The sequence below is a fragment of the Bacillus rossius genome, chromosome 2 (assembly GCF_032445375.1).
Source record: "Bacillus rossius redtenbacheri isolate Brsri chromosome 2, Brsri_v3, whole genome shotgun sequence".
NCBI classification, from domain to species: Eukaryota; Metazoa; Arthropoda; class Insecta; order Phasmatodea; family Bacillidae; genus Bacillus; species Bacillus rossius.
Window position 1 is genome coordinate 86937701 of NC_086331.1, and position 21325 is coordinate 86959025.

At 31.7% G+C, this 21325-nt stretch overlaps 1 protein-coding gene across 2 annotated transcripts in view; it reads right to left on the reverse strand.

Annotated features, from left to right (window-relative positions):
• Positions 1-2170: 2170 nt before the first annotated feature.
• The window catches only part of LOC134529433 (GAS2-like protein 1), a 107976-nt gene continuing 88821 nt past the window's right edge, over positions 2171-21325 (reverse strand). For both annotated transcript variants that reach the window (XM_063363518.1, XM_063363519.1), the window contains one exon: positions 2171-15536. In XM_063363518.1, coding sequence (XP_063219588.1) covers positions 14461-15536 — 1076 coding nt within the window. In that variant the 3' untranslated portion in view covers positions 2171-14460. The remainder of the gene's footprint in view (positions 15537-21325) is intronic.

Sequence of the window (21325 nt, forward strand, 5' to 3'; positions counted from 1 at the left end):
TCTCCTTTTACTTTAAAAGAAAATCATAAGGCAAAGATAACTTAAAATGGCTTTCAAATTTTCAGAATTAATGCTTTGCAAAAGGTTGAATATTGATATAATCGCAATATGATTTACTATTATTGCATTACTTTCAGTAAAGCAAATTATGGATCCCTTCAAAAATATATTTAAGCTATTCGTTACACATTTAATTACTACTCACCTTGTTAAGAACTTGATTAATACAAATATTCCCAGAAATAACATAAATTTCACTGTTTATTTGTAACTTAAAAGAAGAATAAAGATGATTGTGTTGGATACCACACGGCAACCATGAACAAGGAATGTAAGTCAACCAGGCCAACTTAGTCATAGATTTAGAGCACCATCATTCAAAACGGCTACAGTTGACGTGGTACCAAAATATTAATTGCCGCAAATATTTAGAATCGTTAAAGTTGGATATGGTACTGTAATACTGGGACAGATGAAGTTAAAGCAGGGTTAAAAACAAAATGAAACGAAACAACGAAAATGGAAAAAATACATTCAGCTACATAGGCTGAAGAAAAACTTAAGACTGTTTTGCATCCATTTTAAAAATGCAGGTTATTAATGTGTTAGAGCATGATGTTGATAATCCAAAATTTTGATAAAGAAAATCCAGGAGAAAATAATTCACCAACTAATCTCCACATAATCTGCGGTGAGCAAAATCACAGGACTACATCTTACACCAAAATATTTTCTGCACAAAGCCTCGAAGAGAGCTCGCAGATGAAGTTTGCCAATGGCTGCCTGATTAAGTGCTTCTAATTTGGTGGAACAATGCGTAGTTTCTTGTGTCAGAGAGGAGGGTAACAGAAGTGACAAAACTACTTAAGATGGCATTAACGGGTCAACTGTTCAGTTTTAGAGCTCGAGAAAATGCTGGAGAGGAAAATTCTGACCAGCAGAGGGATACAACTTACTTCTACAGTAGACTCCCGATTATCTAGGGTAATGACTGGTTAAAGCAATGTTGAAAAAAACTGTTAAGTTTTTTGAATGTAAATAAATAAATATTTTTAATCCTGACTATCTAGACAACTCTATAAAGTTGTACTTAATAGGTACTTAAGTCCTAGATGTAATTTATAGAAAAAGGTTGCTATACAAATCACTAAAACATCGCTGTATTTTACGTCTAGCTGGTTGATGATTTTTTTACTGTATGTCAAGTACAATTCCTTTGCGTGTATTATTGGACATTACTGTCAAAAGATTACGACAAAAATAATACTGCTGCATGTGACTGCTGCCTTGAAACTATGCAGGCCAGTTTTATTTTTTGCGCGAGCCATGGAGGTCGCGCAGTGTCGGTGGCGACCTGAGTATGGTTCACAAGGGCACATTGAACACAAGAGCGTGTGGCTTACAGGGGTGTGCCTAGAATTTGCTCTAGCAGTTTTGAAGTTCATGATGCATACGAACACTTACAATTACGTATGCACTATTTTTTTGCAACATTTTTAGTCCTGAATCAAAGCATTAAATGCTCTGTCACATCAATAGATCAAAAAATAATAATCTTAATAGTTAAAAATTATTTTTGTGTTTATGGTTTATGGAAGTGAAATAAAGCACGGTTAACATGCAAATAAGATAACCTGCACCCAGATAATCAGGAGTCTACTGCAGATGGAACTATTTCGAAGCACTGCAGAAAAATGACAGATTACAACACATCACTATGAGGAGAGGGCGACCTTCTCCCCATTGCCATTCTAATACTTAGGCATGGGGTGCAGGGGGCAAGAAACTGCCTGACTTCATAACAGTGATTGCTTGGCGATTTTGCGGTTTGTTCACCATGCCACTGCATCAACATTGGGCATGCGGACGTGAGGAAACTGTGCAGCACAGTGATGCAACATAGCCGTGGCACTGAGTAGCGCGGGCGGTTATCAGAGGCCTTGTTGACACCCTGTGAGACAGGAACTTGCACGAACTGTTGTGCAGAGGAGCCAGAATACCTGGGGAAATGAAACTGAAGTTCCATTTAAATATAATACTACTAAAATGTTAACTAATTAAAAAAAAATTGTGTCTTGGAATAACCAAAAGTGGCACAGTTATAAAATATCAAATTAATTTAGGAAGGTTAATTTTCTTTGAATGTTAAAAAAAAAATTGACAAATTAATATATTACATTTTAATGAAGTTCAGTACAAAAAAGTTAGCATTTTCTATAAAGTGATGTGGTATATTGGAACTAAGTTAAATCAGTTACTGGCATCTAAATTTTATTAACTCAATGTTGAAATAACACTACACAGTATAAAATTTTCAAAAAAAAAAAAAAAAAATCAACACAAAGCATTACAAAAATTGTCATAGTAAATTAAAATTATTTTAACCTATCTTTCATTTTAAAAATAAAACAATTAGAATAAAGGATAAACATAATCATTCATAGCACAGAACCAACATAGAATAATGTATACCAAAACCAGTAACCACATTAAATAAATATAAAAGTTGGTAAAATTTTAAACATTTACAAATGCTTAAAAAGTAAATGCAACTAGGATACAAACATTGCATATGATTCATTGTAACAAAAAACTACAGCTAACAACATATTTTTCTTGAGTCTTCATTGTATAAACAAAAACAATATCAATTTCATTAGCACCTTTTCACTATAAATGTTTTAAATATTGAAATGCACCCTTAAATTTAGTATTTACGTGGCACTTACAAGCAAGTTGTGATGTATGATAAATATTACAAAACATTTTAAATGCAATAATACATTTTACACTGAATAAAATTTACTGTATTGTTATCATATTTGTGACCAATATATGGGATACAGGTTGAGTCACCAGTCTTTATTTTTCTGAATGCTAAGGCAATCAATCCCCAAAAATGGCTGTTTTATCCTAGTATACACCTGCTAAACAAACTACCCTTTTTATTATCACATTTGCATCCATTCCTTAGATGTTTATGTGGCTCCTGAAAAGACTCATTTTTTAATACGTTTAGAATATTACTGATATGATGGCCAGTTAATGAGAATTGTTTACTTATTAAAAATAAATAGAGACCAGCTAAACACCCTGTTTACAGTTGACTACAGAAAAATACAATTAATATTTTTATTGAAGAATAACATATTACTGAACTATCTATATACAAACAAATAACAGCTCTTTGCAGATTAGGCAGCAGCTAAGATTGAAACTAAGACAATGCTATAAAATATGGTAACATGTATTGGTTTTAAAACCTATTTGGTTATTTGAATTTTAAGACTACAAAAAATATAAGTTACAATATTAACACATTTGAAGTACACTAAATTAAGAATTGCATGCACCAAAATGTTGCACCATAAGGCAAGGATATTATTCAACATTTATTATCTAACAACGTTTCTTTCTCATGTTATATGCACAGAAACTATAAAATATTAACAATAAGGTTAAAATAAATAACATGTTTATAAATAATTAACCTGAAAATATCTAAGGGTATTGCTTAAATCAACAACCTCATAATATAAAACATTTGCTGGCAAATGAGGCAATTTTTTATCTAACTAGTCTAGTTGAATATAACAAAAAACATATAAACAACTTTTGATAAAAAAAAAAACTCTAACATACGCTTGAAGGCACAAGCGGCAAGAAATGAAAATAACATACTCTCTACAGAAAATGTCAAAGGACATAACCATATCAATTATTAATCCTAAGTGTCTGCTCTTTCATGATTATAGTGCCAGCTAAATACCAACAAGGAACTAATTAATATTATCAGCTTAAAATTTCCTTATCACAAGAAAAATTGGAATGAATTGCACGTGAATAGGCACACTGGTGCAACATACTACAGCTATTATTTACTACAAGGTAATGTGACACTAAAGTCTGTAAAGAATTATGATAATTAATTCTCTCATATATTCCACCAATGAAATTTTGACATAAAACATCATAAACTATTTGCCAGCAAATAAAGTTAGTTATCAATTAACTCTTAAATATAGGCCATTAACTAACACAATTTTCAACAGTTTCAAATAACTTTTTCACAGCATCACAAATCCACATTAAGTCATTTATTAATGTTGTGTATATTTTACAAATAAAATGTGCCTTTGTTATTACTCTTGCACATCATACATAATAAGAAATCTTGTAATATCTCCTGTCTTACATAACTTTATTCAAATATATTAAGTAAAATATGAACTGAAGGAGGCACACAAATGCAAACACACACACACATAAAGTAAGATGACTGAACACACGTTTAGTTTCTTTTTATGTGAAATAGAGGTTTAAATAACACTTGGTTAATAAACAAAGAATCAAATCCAATTGGAATGTCATATACGTTTTTTTCAAAAATATATTTACAAGTACCGGTACCTGAATATCAAATACTACAGATTTTTAAATATTTGTAGATTTTTCCTTGGACAACACAAAAATATTGTTGATAAGTATAAATTACACTCAATTTTTAAAATAAATACAGTAGTCATACCTACCAAACATAAATTCTTTGCTTGCCAGCATTCACATTTTGTTGCAAATTAAACTGGAAACCAAAAATCAAACTCAGCATAGGATGTGCTTAAATATATCTAATATAACATATATTTTTCACAACTGTAAGTAGTTAAATACATTTTTTTAATAAAAAAAAGTGTGTGTACTTACATACACACATTAGAAGTTATTCTTCTTTGGCATGATTAAAAAACCAAGAGTTAACATGCATGCTAAAAGTTTATTAAAGTACAACAATAAAAGGAAAGAAGTAAGATAATAGTATTGAATTATAATTTTACAGTAAATTATAAATATTTATCTGTCCAGTGAATGCATGCTGGGGTAAAAGGAGCAAACGTTTCTAGCACCGTCAGCCCACAGGAGAATAGAATTGCCAGAGCTGTCAAGATAAACATCACCAGCAGCAGGGCAGTCCTATACCTGGTCTACCCAAAAAATGTGTCTTAACATTCAAGATAATCATCCTTCTTCCTTACGTTTGTGGCAGAATGTTTTCTACCTAATCTATACAAATACCCTTCGCCACGTTTAGAATAAAACTTAGCACCGGGCAGACACTGCATTGTGCAATGTTTTACCGATACGTATTTGTAACTACTTGACTGGTTCTCTTCCCGGTAAACCAAGGCTAGCTGATAACGCAGTTATAGTTATGTCTCTGAACAACCATATAAAACTAGTTTTCTCTAAATTTACGTAATTGAATGTAAAAAAAAAACTTACAGTGATCTCTAAATGTTTCCCAAATTTTGGGATTTGCACAGCCCTAGTTTTAATAGTAAAAATTATATCAAATACTTTCATTCACCCTAAGTTTGTTTTCGAGGATTAGCACTTTTGAGTTATTCTTATAGTTAGTTCTGAAATACTTATTCTTAAACTAACCTTAACATTAACCAAAATATTGTCAAATCAAGGTTGGTTGGATTAAGTTACCTTTATTAAAAATATTGTAAAATTGTTGAAACAAATAGTTTGGTTAGGTTAGGTTAGATTAGCAACTTAAATAATATTATCACTGAAAGAATATTCAATGAAATAAACAAAACATTAACAAACAAAATATATCTCATTAAAAAAAAGATGCTTACTCACAAACTCTTGTTAGCTGAAAATGTGTTTGTAAACATGAACAAGCAGTTGTCACCTACACGTTCACTATTTGTTCTCTCATTAGATACAGTATTTATATTGGCGGTATTTACAGGCCTATGTATAGAAACCATTTTATTAATTTATAAAATGTTGCACAATTAATTAACAGAAATAAAAACTTATCTACAAATAACAATAATATGCAAGTATTTGATGAGTGTACGAAACATACATAGGCAATGAATGATTACTTTCTTTACAAAACTTGTGATATTGAATAGCAAAGGATCACAGTAAAGTTTGCATAGTTTTTTTGAGTGCTGCTTGTTTGCCATTTATTTCTTTATAGTCAGCAATTTAAAGTGCAATGAAGCATATTAAATAAATAAGACACCCTACCACCTATACTACAAAGTGGATCTAGGCTCACCGTCCAAGCACCGGCATTTATTGTAGTATGCATACACTTCTGAATCAGCACCGCGGCGACAACATCATAAGAGCATCCACCGGCACAGTCTTATCATCACAGGGACTTTACCCACTAAAATTCAGGTCAATTACACTACTTACAAGAAACCATCTCCACCACAGCAATAGAATATAATTCAAAAACCAAAAAATTATTGTTGTTAGAGGTAACCACAAACATATTGAGAGAGAGAAAGAAAGATAGAAAGAAAGAGAAAGAGAGAGGAAGACAGAGAGAGAGAGAGAGACACAGGAAGACAGAGAGAGAGAGAGAGAGAGAGAGAGAGAGAGAGAGACACACACACACACACACACACACACACACGCGCGCGCGCGCGCACGCAAAAGATTTACACTTTTGACAAGATGGCTACCACACATCCACACAGTGATGTTCATTTGTGTTTATAGTGGAATCTGAACCTGATCAACCAGTCTTTCAATGTTTCCGCACATCGGCATTAAACTTTATGTTTAACTTCTGCCTATGTGAGCACACATATCATTGCATTTCCATTGCATACAAAAATTTCACCCTAAATGTGCCTAAAGAAGTATAACTTCAATAATTTCAACTGCCCTTGAGATTAAAACTATTAACCTGTAAATATTTTTGCACCTAAAAAAAGTTTTTTTGTTGAAATTTAGACAAACATACTAATTTATTAAACAATTAACATGTCACATTAATGTTTCTAAAATTGGTTAAGAAGAGTGCCATAATAATCATAATCTTGTCTTAACTTACAATGGAATGTATACATTAAACATAGAGGATATTAAGTTGCAAAATAACTATGACAGCTTATAATAAACCTAATTTATCACAAAGTAAAACCGTAACCATACACACTTCTATATTTTTAGGACCTATGTGCAAAAAAATGTTAGATCACAACTAACGAATTAATGAGAAGACATGGTTTATGAAATTACATGTGTAAATTTGGTATTAAAGCTGAAAAAATATTTTAAATCTAATTTAGAAAACATTCTTACATTAGAACTATGATTAGAACTCACAATTATTTGTCTAATTCAGTAGGAAAATAAATCAAAATATAAAATATTACACTGTCATTCAAATAAAATCACACACATACTTTTCTGATTTATTAATATACGTATAATTTACTAGTTACTACCTACATAAACCTCTAATACCACCTTTAAAATATGTTTAAGTTATAGAAATATAGGTGTGCCTAATTTTAATATTTTAAACATGTAAGTGAGAAACTCAGTTAAAGTTAGGGTGTGCGAATAGTGGATATTTTGGTGGTCAAATATTTTTGAATTGAATAATACAATTTTCAAATTTAAAGCAAATAATTTCAAAGTCAAAAATAAGTCATATTTTGCTTTGGTGTATTACTATACAAAATAAAAGTAGTAAAGAAATTATGTTCTAATGTTCACAAAAAAGGTTTGCAGGTAGCAAGACTAGATTTATTTATACAGCAAATTTTTCTGTTCTTGAGATTTAATTTGAAAGAAACTAGTCACCACAGTGTCTAATTTTTTTTCTTAAATGTGGTTTATGAAATCCTTGAATGCTAAGTGAACTATAATAATTAGCTAAAACAAAGTTTATAACAATGGCAAACCACTTTTCTCAGTTGTTTTTGATATCAAGTTATACATCATATCAATTGTTGATGCTTGGATTTTGGAACTTTTTATTAGACTTTAAATACTAAAAGCTAGTTTTTTATTATTTTATGGTTGTATTGATTTCAATTTTTACTATGGTAATTTTAAAACTTGGTTTCATTTTTTAGTTTGTTTAGTTTTAAAGACATGCTAAATTTACACCAAGGTATATTTTTGTTATAAATGTTGTAATGAGCTGTAAAATGCTCATCTTTATACAGTTAAATAATTTACTTATTTTCATATTTTTTTTATGTAAATTAGTTTAACTTTTGCTACAGTCACTTAATAGTGAATAAGTTTTTGAACTTTAAGTTAAAAAAAAAAAAAAAAACATTTACCAAATCTACAGTCTAAATGGTTTCCTTCACGGCCGCTAGAGGGGTGGTGAAGGGGAGTGGTGATGCAGTCGGAATTTGGACACAGGTGTGCCGAATTGGCCACGCTCAAGGTAGGAGGCGTGTGTTAGCGCTCTTGCCTGATGACCGTTTTCACAAAGAAGAAAAATGACTGCAGACTATGTGCGACAATTGCTACGAGATGGTGCGACCCGCCACCAGAGAACGGCGGTGGCTTATGCACTTTTGCACAGGCGTGTGCCAAGGGTCTTAGCTTGGCATTGATGTACTATCAAGAGCACGTTGGTTACGCCAAATTACCAGGTTTGGTTTTCTGGTTTTAAGCCTTTTCTTCAGGGACTCCCAAAAATGCAAGTAAGTGAAACCATCCAATATTTTAAGCTGCCCTTGAAAAGTGTGAGGAACTGTGTACTGAAAGCATTGCCCAATTTAACAGTTGTGCCGAACTACCTACGTCATGAGTGTTCGACTTGTGTCACAAGTGTTTGACTTGTATCCTGAGCTAAGGATTAAAATTTTGCAAGGAAAATGATTTTCGAGTGCACAAAGAAAGAAAGAGTAAATTAAGTTTTGGCCAATTATAATGGACATAAATCATCCTTCCTTGTTTAAGACTGTTGACAACTGACTCAAGTCGGCAGCAAGGAAAAGACATTTATCACTCTGAGACCGGGTCTATAGGTACAATTTTGTAAAATTTTTAGAATATGTTATCAATTTGTTTGGTAGAGAGAGTAAATGTTTTAAGTAATATTCACGCATTGCTTATAATGGTTTTGGAGGATAAAAGCTCAGATAAATTAAATGAGTGTAATTTAAGCTGATATTTTTAAGGAGTTGTATATTTGCACCAGGTATATATAATATTTTTGAAAATGATTGTATATTTACCTGTTTCAATTTTAGGATTAGTTAAGTTTATAAGCCAGCCTATCCTCCTGCATTTATCCTCATTTATTGGTATTCTGTACTTCAAAGAATTTTTTACCATTATTAAAATTTTGTATTTGGTTTCGTAAAAGGCGACTTTATTAGTTTCTTCCATCAACCTTTTTTTTAGCAGTTTAAGTATTTTGTTATTACGTATATCTGCCTGTAACAGCACATTTAATGTCATGTGTAATTTATGTAAATTTTCATATTTCATTTTTAAGATATTGCTATTAGAAGATGCTGCTCCCAATTGTTTGTACAAGTTGTGGTGGCTTGCTTAAGGTTGAGAAGTTACCATATTGTGAATTCAAATAAATGAAAAGAAAAAAAAATTAAATAATTACATTGCAAATAATATTTAATTATAAAAATATTAAAAAAATTTGTCAACTATAATTTAAATAGGCTACCTGTTGGAGTTTACAGAACGTAAGTGGTACATTTACATTCTATTGTTTGTTTGTTGCTGGAAAAAAAAGTTAAGGTATCTTCACTATTTTTTTGAGATATATTTGGTTTGTCACGTTTCAAACTCTGAGAAAATTACTCTCCACCACTTTGCCCAGTATCAATTCATAGCAATGAACTTCAAATTACTTCATTAAAAAATATAAATCCCCATTTATACATTTTTAAGGAATGCAACAGAAGTTAGGCTTACACAGCACCCAAAAACAATAGTTAACTACACGCATAGATAAAGTTAAAATCCAAATCCATGTTCTGTAGCTGGTTTCCATAAATTTTTTCTGCAATCAACGAAACTAGTAACTGTGGTTCAGTTAGCATTTTATTATGTGGTAGCAAACCGCATACAAATATTCATCATAGAGACAACATGAAAGATTGAAGACAATTATTGTTGTTCCGTTCGGTAGCCAAAATATAAAATAGTTAAAAATATAGTGCAAAATCTGGAAATGAATCTCAAACAACTGTGACAGACAAAACTCTTGTGATTAAATGTGATTATCAAAACAAATACCGAAAATGTTATAATACAAATAAATGTTTAGAATATTTATTTTAACATTCTACAAATTATAGCAAATGTTCATAAAAAATAGGTTAGGTGTTGGCATTATTTCTAACGTTCTGTTTCATCTGGAAATGGTGTCGTGCTTATTTACTACCGTCAAGCTACTGTGAACGTATTAATTTTATTATATATTTTAATTTCTAGGATTAAAATTTTTATACATGCTTTGCAGAACATGTTAATATGAATATATTGATTGATTAGAAATGACAAGTTGACAAGTTGGTGAAAAATGAATAACCTGAAACCATGAGAAACTAAACTAAACAGACGTGAATGTAAAAATTCACAAATTTTATTTTGATATTAATTCTCTTAATGTGAATAGTTTACTAATTGCTATTTACAACTGTGTTTACAAATATTCGCACACCCCTAGTTACAGTAAACATTCATTCAAAATAATCTTTGATGTGCTAAGATTTATTTATACCTAGGTATCATGTTATAACATGTGTTCCAACAATGCTAGAGAGTCTACAGATAAAGAGCATTTTAAATTTTGGATTTTACATTACTCAAATGCAACATTGCTGATACTGCACATTTGGTTCTGCACAAAGTAGTAATCTTATGAATGGATTGTGAACCACAGAATTTATAGCATAAATTAAATAATTTACCACATATAATGACCCACAACATTCTATTTAAACTTTTTCATAACTAAATTCAACTTTATGAATACACACATTAACAATAAAAATATATGAGTAATTAACAAATTCAGATTCATACTTCTGAACTACTCAAGAAACATTTTGAACAATAACATATTTGACACTAAATTATAATTTAAAACTGGCTGAGAATTTCAACCAAAACAAAATATAGTGCAAACCCTTCCACTATAATGATATTGAGGTAGAAATGAAGGGATGTTAATGTACTACTACTCTACCAAATAAATTAAAACCTTGGAATTGAAATAAATAATAACTCCTAATGATGTCTTAAATGAGTTTTGTGATTTGTCAGTAGGAGAACTTTGGTGATAAACTACCACAAATTGCAGATTAGTCTTCTTTCCTCTGATGAATGAAAAATTACTACATTAATATTTAGAGAGAAATTACTTATTCATAGTATGTTACAAGTCCCATTAAGAAGCACATCTTTGCAATAAACTGACAAACATCAAACAAATTTGAGGACTAAAACTGTGTACAATGACACCAAAGAAAATGATACTTATTGGCAGAAATGCAAAATTTTAAAATTAATGCCAGATAAACATATCTGATTTATATCTGATTTACATACAAGGACAAATATTCCATGAACCAAGGAAACCATACGTACCCCTACTTTAAAGAGAAATAAAATGCCTATTACTTAGATTTTGAATATTTTATTCAAACATGTTAATTCAATAGTAGCTAATTATAAAAAAAACTACATGTGTGAATAAAAATGTGCTGTTTAAACATAATACTGAACTGCACTCCTAAAGTTGAGATCTATTGTCTTTTGTCTGCTTCTTATGCTATAGCAAAGAGAGAGGGGTATCTTCGTAGCTACCATTCGTACACGAAGTATGTATGTGGCTGGAATGGGGAACCAGAACAGTGCTCTGCTTCTCTTGCATCAACAATGAACGTGTGTTGATTATAAATGAATATGGTGTGTTGTCAGAAAAGTGGGCTTTACAATTATTTCAGTAATCCTTTGTAATATTATTTAAAATGTAAATTAACTGTTGAAAAGTAGTGGAAAATGTAAACTCCCTCTGCAAACCTAGGCTGCTGATTATTCAGTGCAAGGGAACACACAGTTGGCTTTGCTTCCTCCAGCCATCCAAGTCATGGAGGTAAGTCGGGGAGGAAACATTGGATGGCAGAGGAGGGGAACAGTGCATATCGCGAGAGGAAGAAAAGATGTCTCTATACAAAAACAAAGGCACTATGGCAGACAGACATTCCAGATTGTGCGGCTGTGTGGTGTAAAAACTCAAAATATTGTTAGTTTGAAGAGAGATACAGTCTCTATGATTTGGTCAGAGTTACAAGAGGATCCTCCTACTAAGAAACAACAAATGACAGAAGAAGCAAAGCATGAAACTATATTATATATATATATAAAATAATTCACAACATTTGAATGCAGTTCAGTGTTCAATTCAATCTTCTCAAAGATTTGAAATTTCTTTCTTTAATGGATCCAAACAAAGACAAAGACCACTTAAAGTTTCCCTGAGGCATTCGAATAGTCGTATGGAAACCACTTTGACGTACCTTGTTCATGAAGTGAACTGGTGGTAGCAAAATTTTGTTTATTCGAATTCAAATAAAAATCTGTTTTTGAGATTATTACAATGTGAAGCATTAGACGAATTTCCTGAATTGCATAAGTTATGCTGCTTAATAGTGACTATCCCGGCAATACGTGCTTCTGTCAAGCATTCGTTTCCTTCTATAAAAAGGATAACAACATTTATCAGGAAATCCCAGAACGAGAAAAGATGTCATCTTTCGGAATGTTATGGAATGTTATTGATTTAAAGGAAACTATTGCTTGAGATAATACAACAAAATTTTTTTTATCATTACATGACTGACATATTTGTTCACAAAACTCAAAGAATTGATTTTATTTACAAATAAGATAGGATGTTGTGTGTAAGTAAGCAAATGTACAAAATAACTGCCAAACATGTTACAGATATAGATTTTGTTTCTATTGAAAGTGAAATATGCTGAAAAAATTTCTGGTTTGTGTTGTACAAGTGTAATTTTTAAATATGTCTTTAAAAAACTTACTAAATTGTTACAAATAAGCTAGTTCCATTTTTTTTGGTTTTATTCATCATTTATATTTTATTAAATCAGTATTTGAATCAGGCCGTGCGTTACAACATTTCAATACTGTGGGGTGTGTACTGTTCACATAACAAAATGTAATAGGTCTATGCTTAGTTGTAAAAATGAAGCTTTTGTAAATTCATTTTTTTTTGTTATTAGAGGTTAAACGTAACATGAAATATTAGCTAGCTAATAAAACCACATTTCTTAAAATACTCCAATTTTGATTTTTTTTTTTTAAAAGGTTTGTTCCTATACTTTAATAACCACCCTTTGCCACAGTTTACATGTATCAAATTTGAAAAATATATGTATATGCTGAATCAAATGAGTGAAGTTAGTAAATATAATAAAATACATTTTCTACAACTATACCCTTACAGATAGTGCCAAAAATAGATTATCTAGTTATCCATATAAAAATTAAAATTTTTATGTGACACTTTTTAAATTGTATCAAACCTTGAATAAAAATGTTTAGTGCCATTTTATTCTAGATATTTATTATATTATTCCAAATATATATTCGCAGAAAAAATATTTTTGCAAAGATAAAACTCATAGTTAAAAATTTGTTCTAGTTTATATAGAACCAGCTTCAATATGTAACATGTTACAAGAAAATAGCTCACTACCAAATTTTGTCTACTACAAAACTTACAACTGATCAAAATAAACATTATAGAGCTCTCAAACATAACTTTCAATAAAATAATTCTGCATTATTTTCATGCCTTAAAATAGATTTTCAAAAAAAGACAGTAAAATAGAAAATTTAACAGTGAGAGTTTTGAAGATGATTTGCTAAATCATATAATTTTATGATAGGAAATCAAAATATACATGGAATGTTAAACAGTATATCAGCATATAACATCATTAAAAAATTTGGTAAAAGGTTGTAGTAATAATCATTGAGTAATGAACAAATAAAAATAAAAACATAAAATGTCACTCAGATGAAAACTAAATCACTATTAAATAATAATAAAAAATTAGCACTTTAAAAAATATAAAGATATTAGCAATCAATTTGAACAATGACTACTATAGCTGCAGTCTCTCAGCCAATAAACACCATACAGGATGAAGAGAAAATATGTATAGAAAATTCTACAGTGCTGATAGTAAAGCTAGTACTAATTGAAAATGTGTAATAAGCTTACAACCTAAAATACACCATTTTCTAAGAATGTTTTGTTGGCCGATAAGAGTTAAATGCGTGAAAGTTTTCTTACAGGTGGTCAAGCCAACTAGGTGCAGCAGCCAAATGTCAACCTCTGACTTGATACTGCTCTGCCTCACCAAGAGAAAACTTCCACCTGTTCCAATCCAACTGGCTAACCAAACATGCTTACTATTTGAAAATGGTGCCTTTTAGACCAGTGGTACATTACTACATGCTTTAAACTAGTTTTAGCATTCTCATTACCACTTTGGTGTTACTATATCAACATTTTTCTTCTCTCAGAATACTTAAGTTTAAACACTGTTATAGTAAATGGCCTAACATGATAACTAAAATGTTAATAGCAACAATAAAATGATAAATTTACAGTGATGGCGGTTCAGATGAATGTGGTCTGTAAAATGTTGGTGCAGGAATTCTACTGGCTGAACTCTCAGCTTTCAAATCTCTTCTGGGGCTTGGACCTGCTTTAACACCGCCAAAATCAAGACTATCCGGCTGTACTACATCTCCAGGATCACTAGAACAAGTCAATTTCTTTGTGGGCATGGTTTGTTTGATTCCTTCTAATGAACCATTTCCACGGACCCATTCCAATGTAAAATCTAAACTTTCATCACCACTGGGCACAGTGTCTGAAAGTTCGAAACTCCCTTTGTCTACCAATTTGTTATCTACAACATCGGAGTAATGTTGTATAATTTCTTTCATTTTCTTAAGTAAAATTTCATCATTACTTAAATCACCAACCTGCAAAATCTGTTCTAAAAGTGGTGAAATTTGTTTTGTCGGTGAAGACTGGAGGGATGAAGGTAATGAGCTCTTTTTCATGTGTCTGGCCCCAGATCTAGGACTGGAATGGGATGATCCGTAAGCACCGAAACTATTGCGTTGAAAAGAGTTTCTATTACCCATTCCTCCATTTTGACTACTAACATAAGAGTCAGCAGTTAAGGAAGGACGATTTCTTTGTCTGTCTGGCCTGCCACTCCAAGTGTTGTTATAGGTGCTACTGACTGGTTTCCTTGTTACTCTCGCTAGCTGAGGTGATGGCTCTCTCCCACGATTCAGTTTCGCAACTTTATCAGAATCATTTCTTTTTGGTAGACCACTTGCTGATCTTCCAGAACATTTTTCAGGAAGATTTGTTTCACTGCTGCTAGCACTTCTGCTAAGCATTTTAGAGGTAACTCTCATTGGAGAATGGGACTGTCTTCTAAAACGATTAGAATCGGAAAGCTGTGAAATAGAGGGTCTTGACAGGTGATGTGAGACATATTGCTGAGAGCTTTCCACTAACTGACCATTAGCCCCATCCAGCACATCCCTAGAAAGTGAAGAAGTAATATCGCCATTGCTTACAGCCTTGGAAGGAGTGTGTGAAGCTTCAACACCACTTGTGGACAGCAATGGTGGCTGGATTCTTGAACTTGAATGCTCTGAAAATGTTAAAATTCTGATATAGTACACAATTCTAAACACCCAAATGAAAACACAAAACATTTTTTTCTTATTATTATTTTATTTGGACTTGGCAGCTTGTCGATGGTAAGGTCATTAAAGGCGGTAACACACAATGACAGACCAGCCATATTTGGAGAGGAAATGCTATGACACATTTATATATATATAAAAGACACCATCCCAAAATTAGACTAAGATGATTTCAGAACTGGAATCAGGATGGTCAGACAGAGATTCAAACCAGAGTCCTCTGAAGAAAAGTCCAGTGCCTTAACATTTACCACTGGGCTGCCTCACTCCATACACAAAAAATATATACAGTATAACCCTGTTATAATGTTTTTCAAGGGAGCACAAGAAAAAAACATTATAAGCAGGAAAACGTTATAAGCAGGAAATCTCAATTTAGCACTTATCAATGTTCGAGCTTTGTACCAATGGACTCACCCAGCTATGTAAACAACTTTAATGTTAAAACCAAAGATAGTGTACTTGATACATGAATTTTCTGAAACAAGCCAAAAATTTTTCAACTTCGTCTTGTTCCCTGGTTAAATTTTGTTTGCCTTTAAAGATACACTGCCACATTTTTTGTAAAATTGTCTCACGATTCATGATGACAACATTAAGAGTGAGAACGTCTACTCCTTCGCCACCTGAAAATGTTTAATTTTGGGATTCCTACGTATGAATGAAAAAAAAATTATTTGTAAGCAATAGAAAACACTTTTAGTTAGGCCCTCGCTCAATGGTTGGCAACTTAAATATCGTAGGACTATGTACGTGCATCTGAATACCCACTAGAATGGCAAGGAAGAGAAGAGTTGACTAAGGGTGCCAACTTATACATAACTATGAACATTGTGTACCTTCAGTATATTGCATAAAATTGTATTTTAACAAACTTCATGTATTGTATGGCAGTGATTGTAAACATAAACATACATAAAGGAAACTTTTTATCGTAAAAGTTGGAATAATTTGGTTTTAAAACATTTTTTCTCAATTTATTAAATGTTAGAAAGCAAACATTATAAGCAGGAAATTACACTATTTATGAACGTTATATGCAGGAAATAAATACATTGTCCTTATGGGGGAAATATTGGGACTTTAAAAATATGACATTATAAGCAGGAAAACATTATATGCAGGAACATTATAACAGGGTTCTACTGTACTTATTAGGGATGGGTTGGTACCGGTTCTCGGTTCCTACGGTTCTCAGCATTTTAACCGGCACCGAGAACCGCAGCTAAAATGTCGGTGCCAGTACCGGTACCGGCAGTATAGCAAAACCCTTTTCGAAAATAGTCCTTCACTACAACAGCATGAAATGGCTCAACTCACATTCAATTCACATATAAATTATTTTTTTGGACTTCTGTGTAATAATATTCATCTCTAACTATAAAATAAATTACACGTGAAAATATTTAATGTTCTCGTCACATCTGTAAACAAAGTGCATTATACAATCAAAACATAACAGTTGAAGGTGCCATAGATGTATAAAGTTCATAGATGTGTGAAACTCTATAACGTGCCTCAGCAGAGATGTGAGAATAGAAAGACGCAATGTTTGTTTCAATTTGTTTTTAAAAATAGGTAGTTAATTGAGTCGTTGACACCTAAGTAAGGGTGACTGGTGTATAAAGAACAATTAAAAGTGCAAAATTCCACAGAATATTTGTTTAATAGAATTAATGATTGATTTAAAATTTTCCGTAATAATTTTCGGCATTCTAAAATTTTATGCTTTTTGTGCAGTGCTTTGGACTGTTAGTTCACTGCATCTGCAGCCATCTAGCGTAATGGCTAGTAACTTTCTCTTTTAGGTAAACGGGATTGCTTTAAAGGGGAAAGTTTTTTTTTATATAGTAAAGTGGTGTATGGATGTGTAGATGTATTTTACTATTGGCTGGTCAAACAAAATGCTTGTTGACACTTCTAAAGTATAATTATTCTGGCCAAATAGAGCAAATTGTGAAAGAAATGGCATCAGACGTGTGGCAGTAATTTACTGTTGACTGTGCAAACAAATTGAATTCAATGTAGGCAATAAGTTTGATGGACCTTTTAATAGTTTAATTCTTTGAAAGTTCACCATCATTGTATTTATTTCCATTATTGTAACATTTTCTTTTTATTCCTATGTTTTAAAGGAGGGTGTATGTAGATTTCTTGAGGTAATTACTAGATAGATATACTAAATTTTAGTTTTATTAAGTGTTCTCTATATTATTTCGAATTTATTTTGTTATTATTACATATTACATTTTTAAAAGGTTGGTGTGTTTACTGTAGCTTGAAACAGTGCTTTTTTTGTAGCCAAAACAATAAATAGTTTATTACTTAAAACACCTCATAAATAATGTGTGAATAATATTTATTTTATTGTTTAAGTCAGAACCGAGAACAGATTTTTAAGAACTGGTACCGAACCGAGAACCGGAAAAAAACAGGAATTGACCCATCACTAATACCTATACATATTTATTTTTTAAATTTGGTATGATAAAGCCACGATTTGACAGCTAATTTATAAAAAAATTACAAACAAAAAATATCCAGCCTACCATTACATATACGCATGGGCGTAGATCATGGGGTGGCAACCCTCCCTCCATCTCAGATACAGATTTTCGCACATGCATATATACATGGGTGATTTGTACACAATAGGAAACATGCATGTGTCAGGTATTTAATTAAAAACCCTACGAGTGTTTAGAATTAGGGTTAATTTTAATCAATGTGTCCCAAAAAGAACTAATCCACTGCCAGAACTTTCCGGATTTTTTAATGGGTCATTCATTAACACCTTAAAAATTGATTAGACATCAGTAACATGGATTCATTTAGTGGGTATTGGCTTTCGTCTCAAGGCCATGCCAACTACATCATTAATAGAAATTTGTTTGTGTGTAGGATATATGGAACTACACGTACAATTTTGTTTCAGACATTTAAGGCACAGTTTCTTAAATGATTGCCATCATAAATAAAAATGAATACTTTTTCATCCTGGAAAGAATTAGGGTGACAAGGCCAGTATGTAGACAAAAGTACAATTTTTTTTTTTTAAATTGTTAAGACTTACGGTTAAAAAAATGGTTGATAAACATTTTCAGAGAAGTCATTTTATAAAGTCTCAATGTAACGTAGCAAAGAATAGCAGAAGAGCTTCATTAGTGTGTTTTGGATATAATTATTTTGTTTTGGTGCTATAACTTTGAAACAGGTCATTTTCTGGTGAGGGTTGTAAATGTTATGAAGAGCTGTTTGCTTAAGTCAGTACACCCGCCCCTAAACCTGTTTGATTTGCATAGTTATGCCTATATATTACTGCATCATTTGAAGTAGAGTGGTCATAAATTCAAAGTAGCAATTTGTTTCATTTATGTGAAATTATTTCCATGAGCTCACAATGGTAGAGGCACAATGCAACAAACTAATAATGGGATGAATCAACAAACTTCCTTAAAGTTATTTACTTCCTTTATTGTGTATTTACTTTAGCCCATTTAATATAGTTCAGTGGTTTATTTTATAATATTCAGAAATATCTCTACACCCCGAGTGTTTCAGCCAACGTTTATATTATGCCATCCTTCATGTCAGCAGAAGCGCTCTAACGAGAAAAGCCTGAAGCTCTCAGGGATAGTTTCCCTTGCGCCTATCAGGATGCATTTGTGTTAGTAATTTTGTTAGAAAATATTGGCAGGCAACAATATCGGGATTTACATTAAAAGTTTCAAAATTATTTTTAAAATAGAAGATGTTAAGTTGACAATTTTTTAAATTTTATTTTAAAAGAAACATACCTTTCATATTAATAAAATTATTATTTTGCAATTATTATTATTATTATTATGCCCGAGCCTTATTACGTAAACAATGCGGCCAATGAATGTTTTCACACAGTAATTTAATTTTAGATTGTTGAACAAGTTGTTTAAATTCCTGGTTATTTCCAGGTTTTAAAGGCCCTGGACTTAAAAAAAAAAAGTGTATACATGGAGTCCACGCACGACAGAAGTGAAACTTCTTGCTCATTTGGTATGGATAGAGATCAATTATTAGTATTTTTTTTATTGAACAAGAGTTAATAATGGAGAATAGTAAGGATGCGGGTATTATCTATATAAAAAAAATAGGCCTAGACAAACACAAGCAGCATCACCAGAATGCCGTAGCATCACTGCTGTGTCATTTCTACCTCTCCTCTGCCGTATCCCCTTCCGGCCGTAACAACTAGCCTATAGCATGCTACGCTACGTACCTATCTCCACCCTCCTCACCATCTTCCCATTTGACCGCCATAGCATGCATTGGAGTAGCGTCGCCGCCTTTACCGTTTCCCCTACCATGTACCTAACTATTCCCCTCATATGATCGAATTTTCGTAATGCTCAAAAATTGTAACCTCCTCAAAAAAGAAGTTTCACATTTTTTTTGCCTTCCATTCTTGAAAAACAAGTCTTAATGAAAAAAAATTGGGCAATATAATAAATTTAACATGCCAGTTTATTAATTGATGTCATGTATGTGTTACGTTCAAAAGAACCATAAGAATTCCTCTTTTGTTTTTAATCTCTTAGGAATGCTTCTTGTCACTATGCATATTCATATAAGATTTTCCAAGAAGACATTAGAAGTAAAACAAGCAACTCAAATTCTTTTGCAATAATTAATAAACTGAAGAGTTAAAATTGTTAAGTATATTTTGGGACATTGCTACTTTTACATCTGATGACCTCAATTTTCTGCAAATATGATTTTAAAAGTAAGTTTTAAAACATCCAACTATTTCTCAAATTTAACAATTCACATCATAAAATTTTAAAGTATTTCAGTCACTCACTTCGAAGTAATAGTACCTTCAGTTATATGTAACTTGTACACAATTAAAATTTTAAGAAAATACTTTGTTCGTAAATTACAAGTTCGCAAAACTACTACTTCATTTAGACATCTTTTATGTGCTAATATATATTAATTCTACCTCTTTCTTAGATTCACTAAACAGTTTAACTTTTTTTGTCTCTAACTGCCTCATCTCTCTAGCATGGCATTTTATTGCAATTGGTCAATTTCTTTCGTATTTCCTCCAAGCTTTACAGATAAGCATGGGCAAGCCATACTGCTTGCATCACGGGATTTGTGATTTAAACTGCTTGAATTCCTGCCTTTTATCACTGTGCCATAGCCTTGTCTTCCGGCACCATCCTCTGCTAGTCTAGTTTCTTCCACGTTCAAAATAGTTTATTGGTAGGATTATGCAAAGTAATAGTTTTTGGTCGTGTCTACTGTTTATTATTACTGGTGGTGAAAATGTTAAGTAAAAAAAAAGGAGAGAGAGAGAGAGAAGAAAGGAAATAAATATTACCAAAAATAAAATAAGACTTATCCTAAGTTCACAAAAGGTTTGACAAATTAAAAAAAAAAACAAAAAAAAAACCACTCTTATATGGGTCACTGCATGTGTGCAGTGGTGTATTCCAGGCCCATTATAAACACAATAATTGTAATGCTACCTTTTTCCTTCTTTAGATAGATGTAATAAAATCCTATAATACAAATTACTTATCTACTGTAAATTACATTATAATTTCTTGTCAAGTGCTTCAAAGTTACTACATTTTTCATTGTTTATTTATCTACATGTTTTACAGAGACAGAGAAGGGAAAGTACCCCAAATATATGGGTGTAGAGATTTTTCATGTATTATATATATGTGTATCGATTATATATATGTGT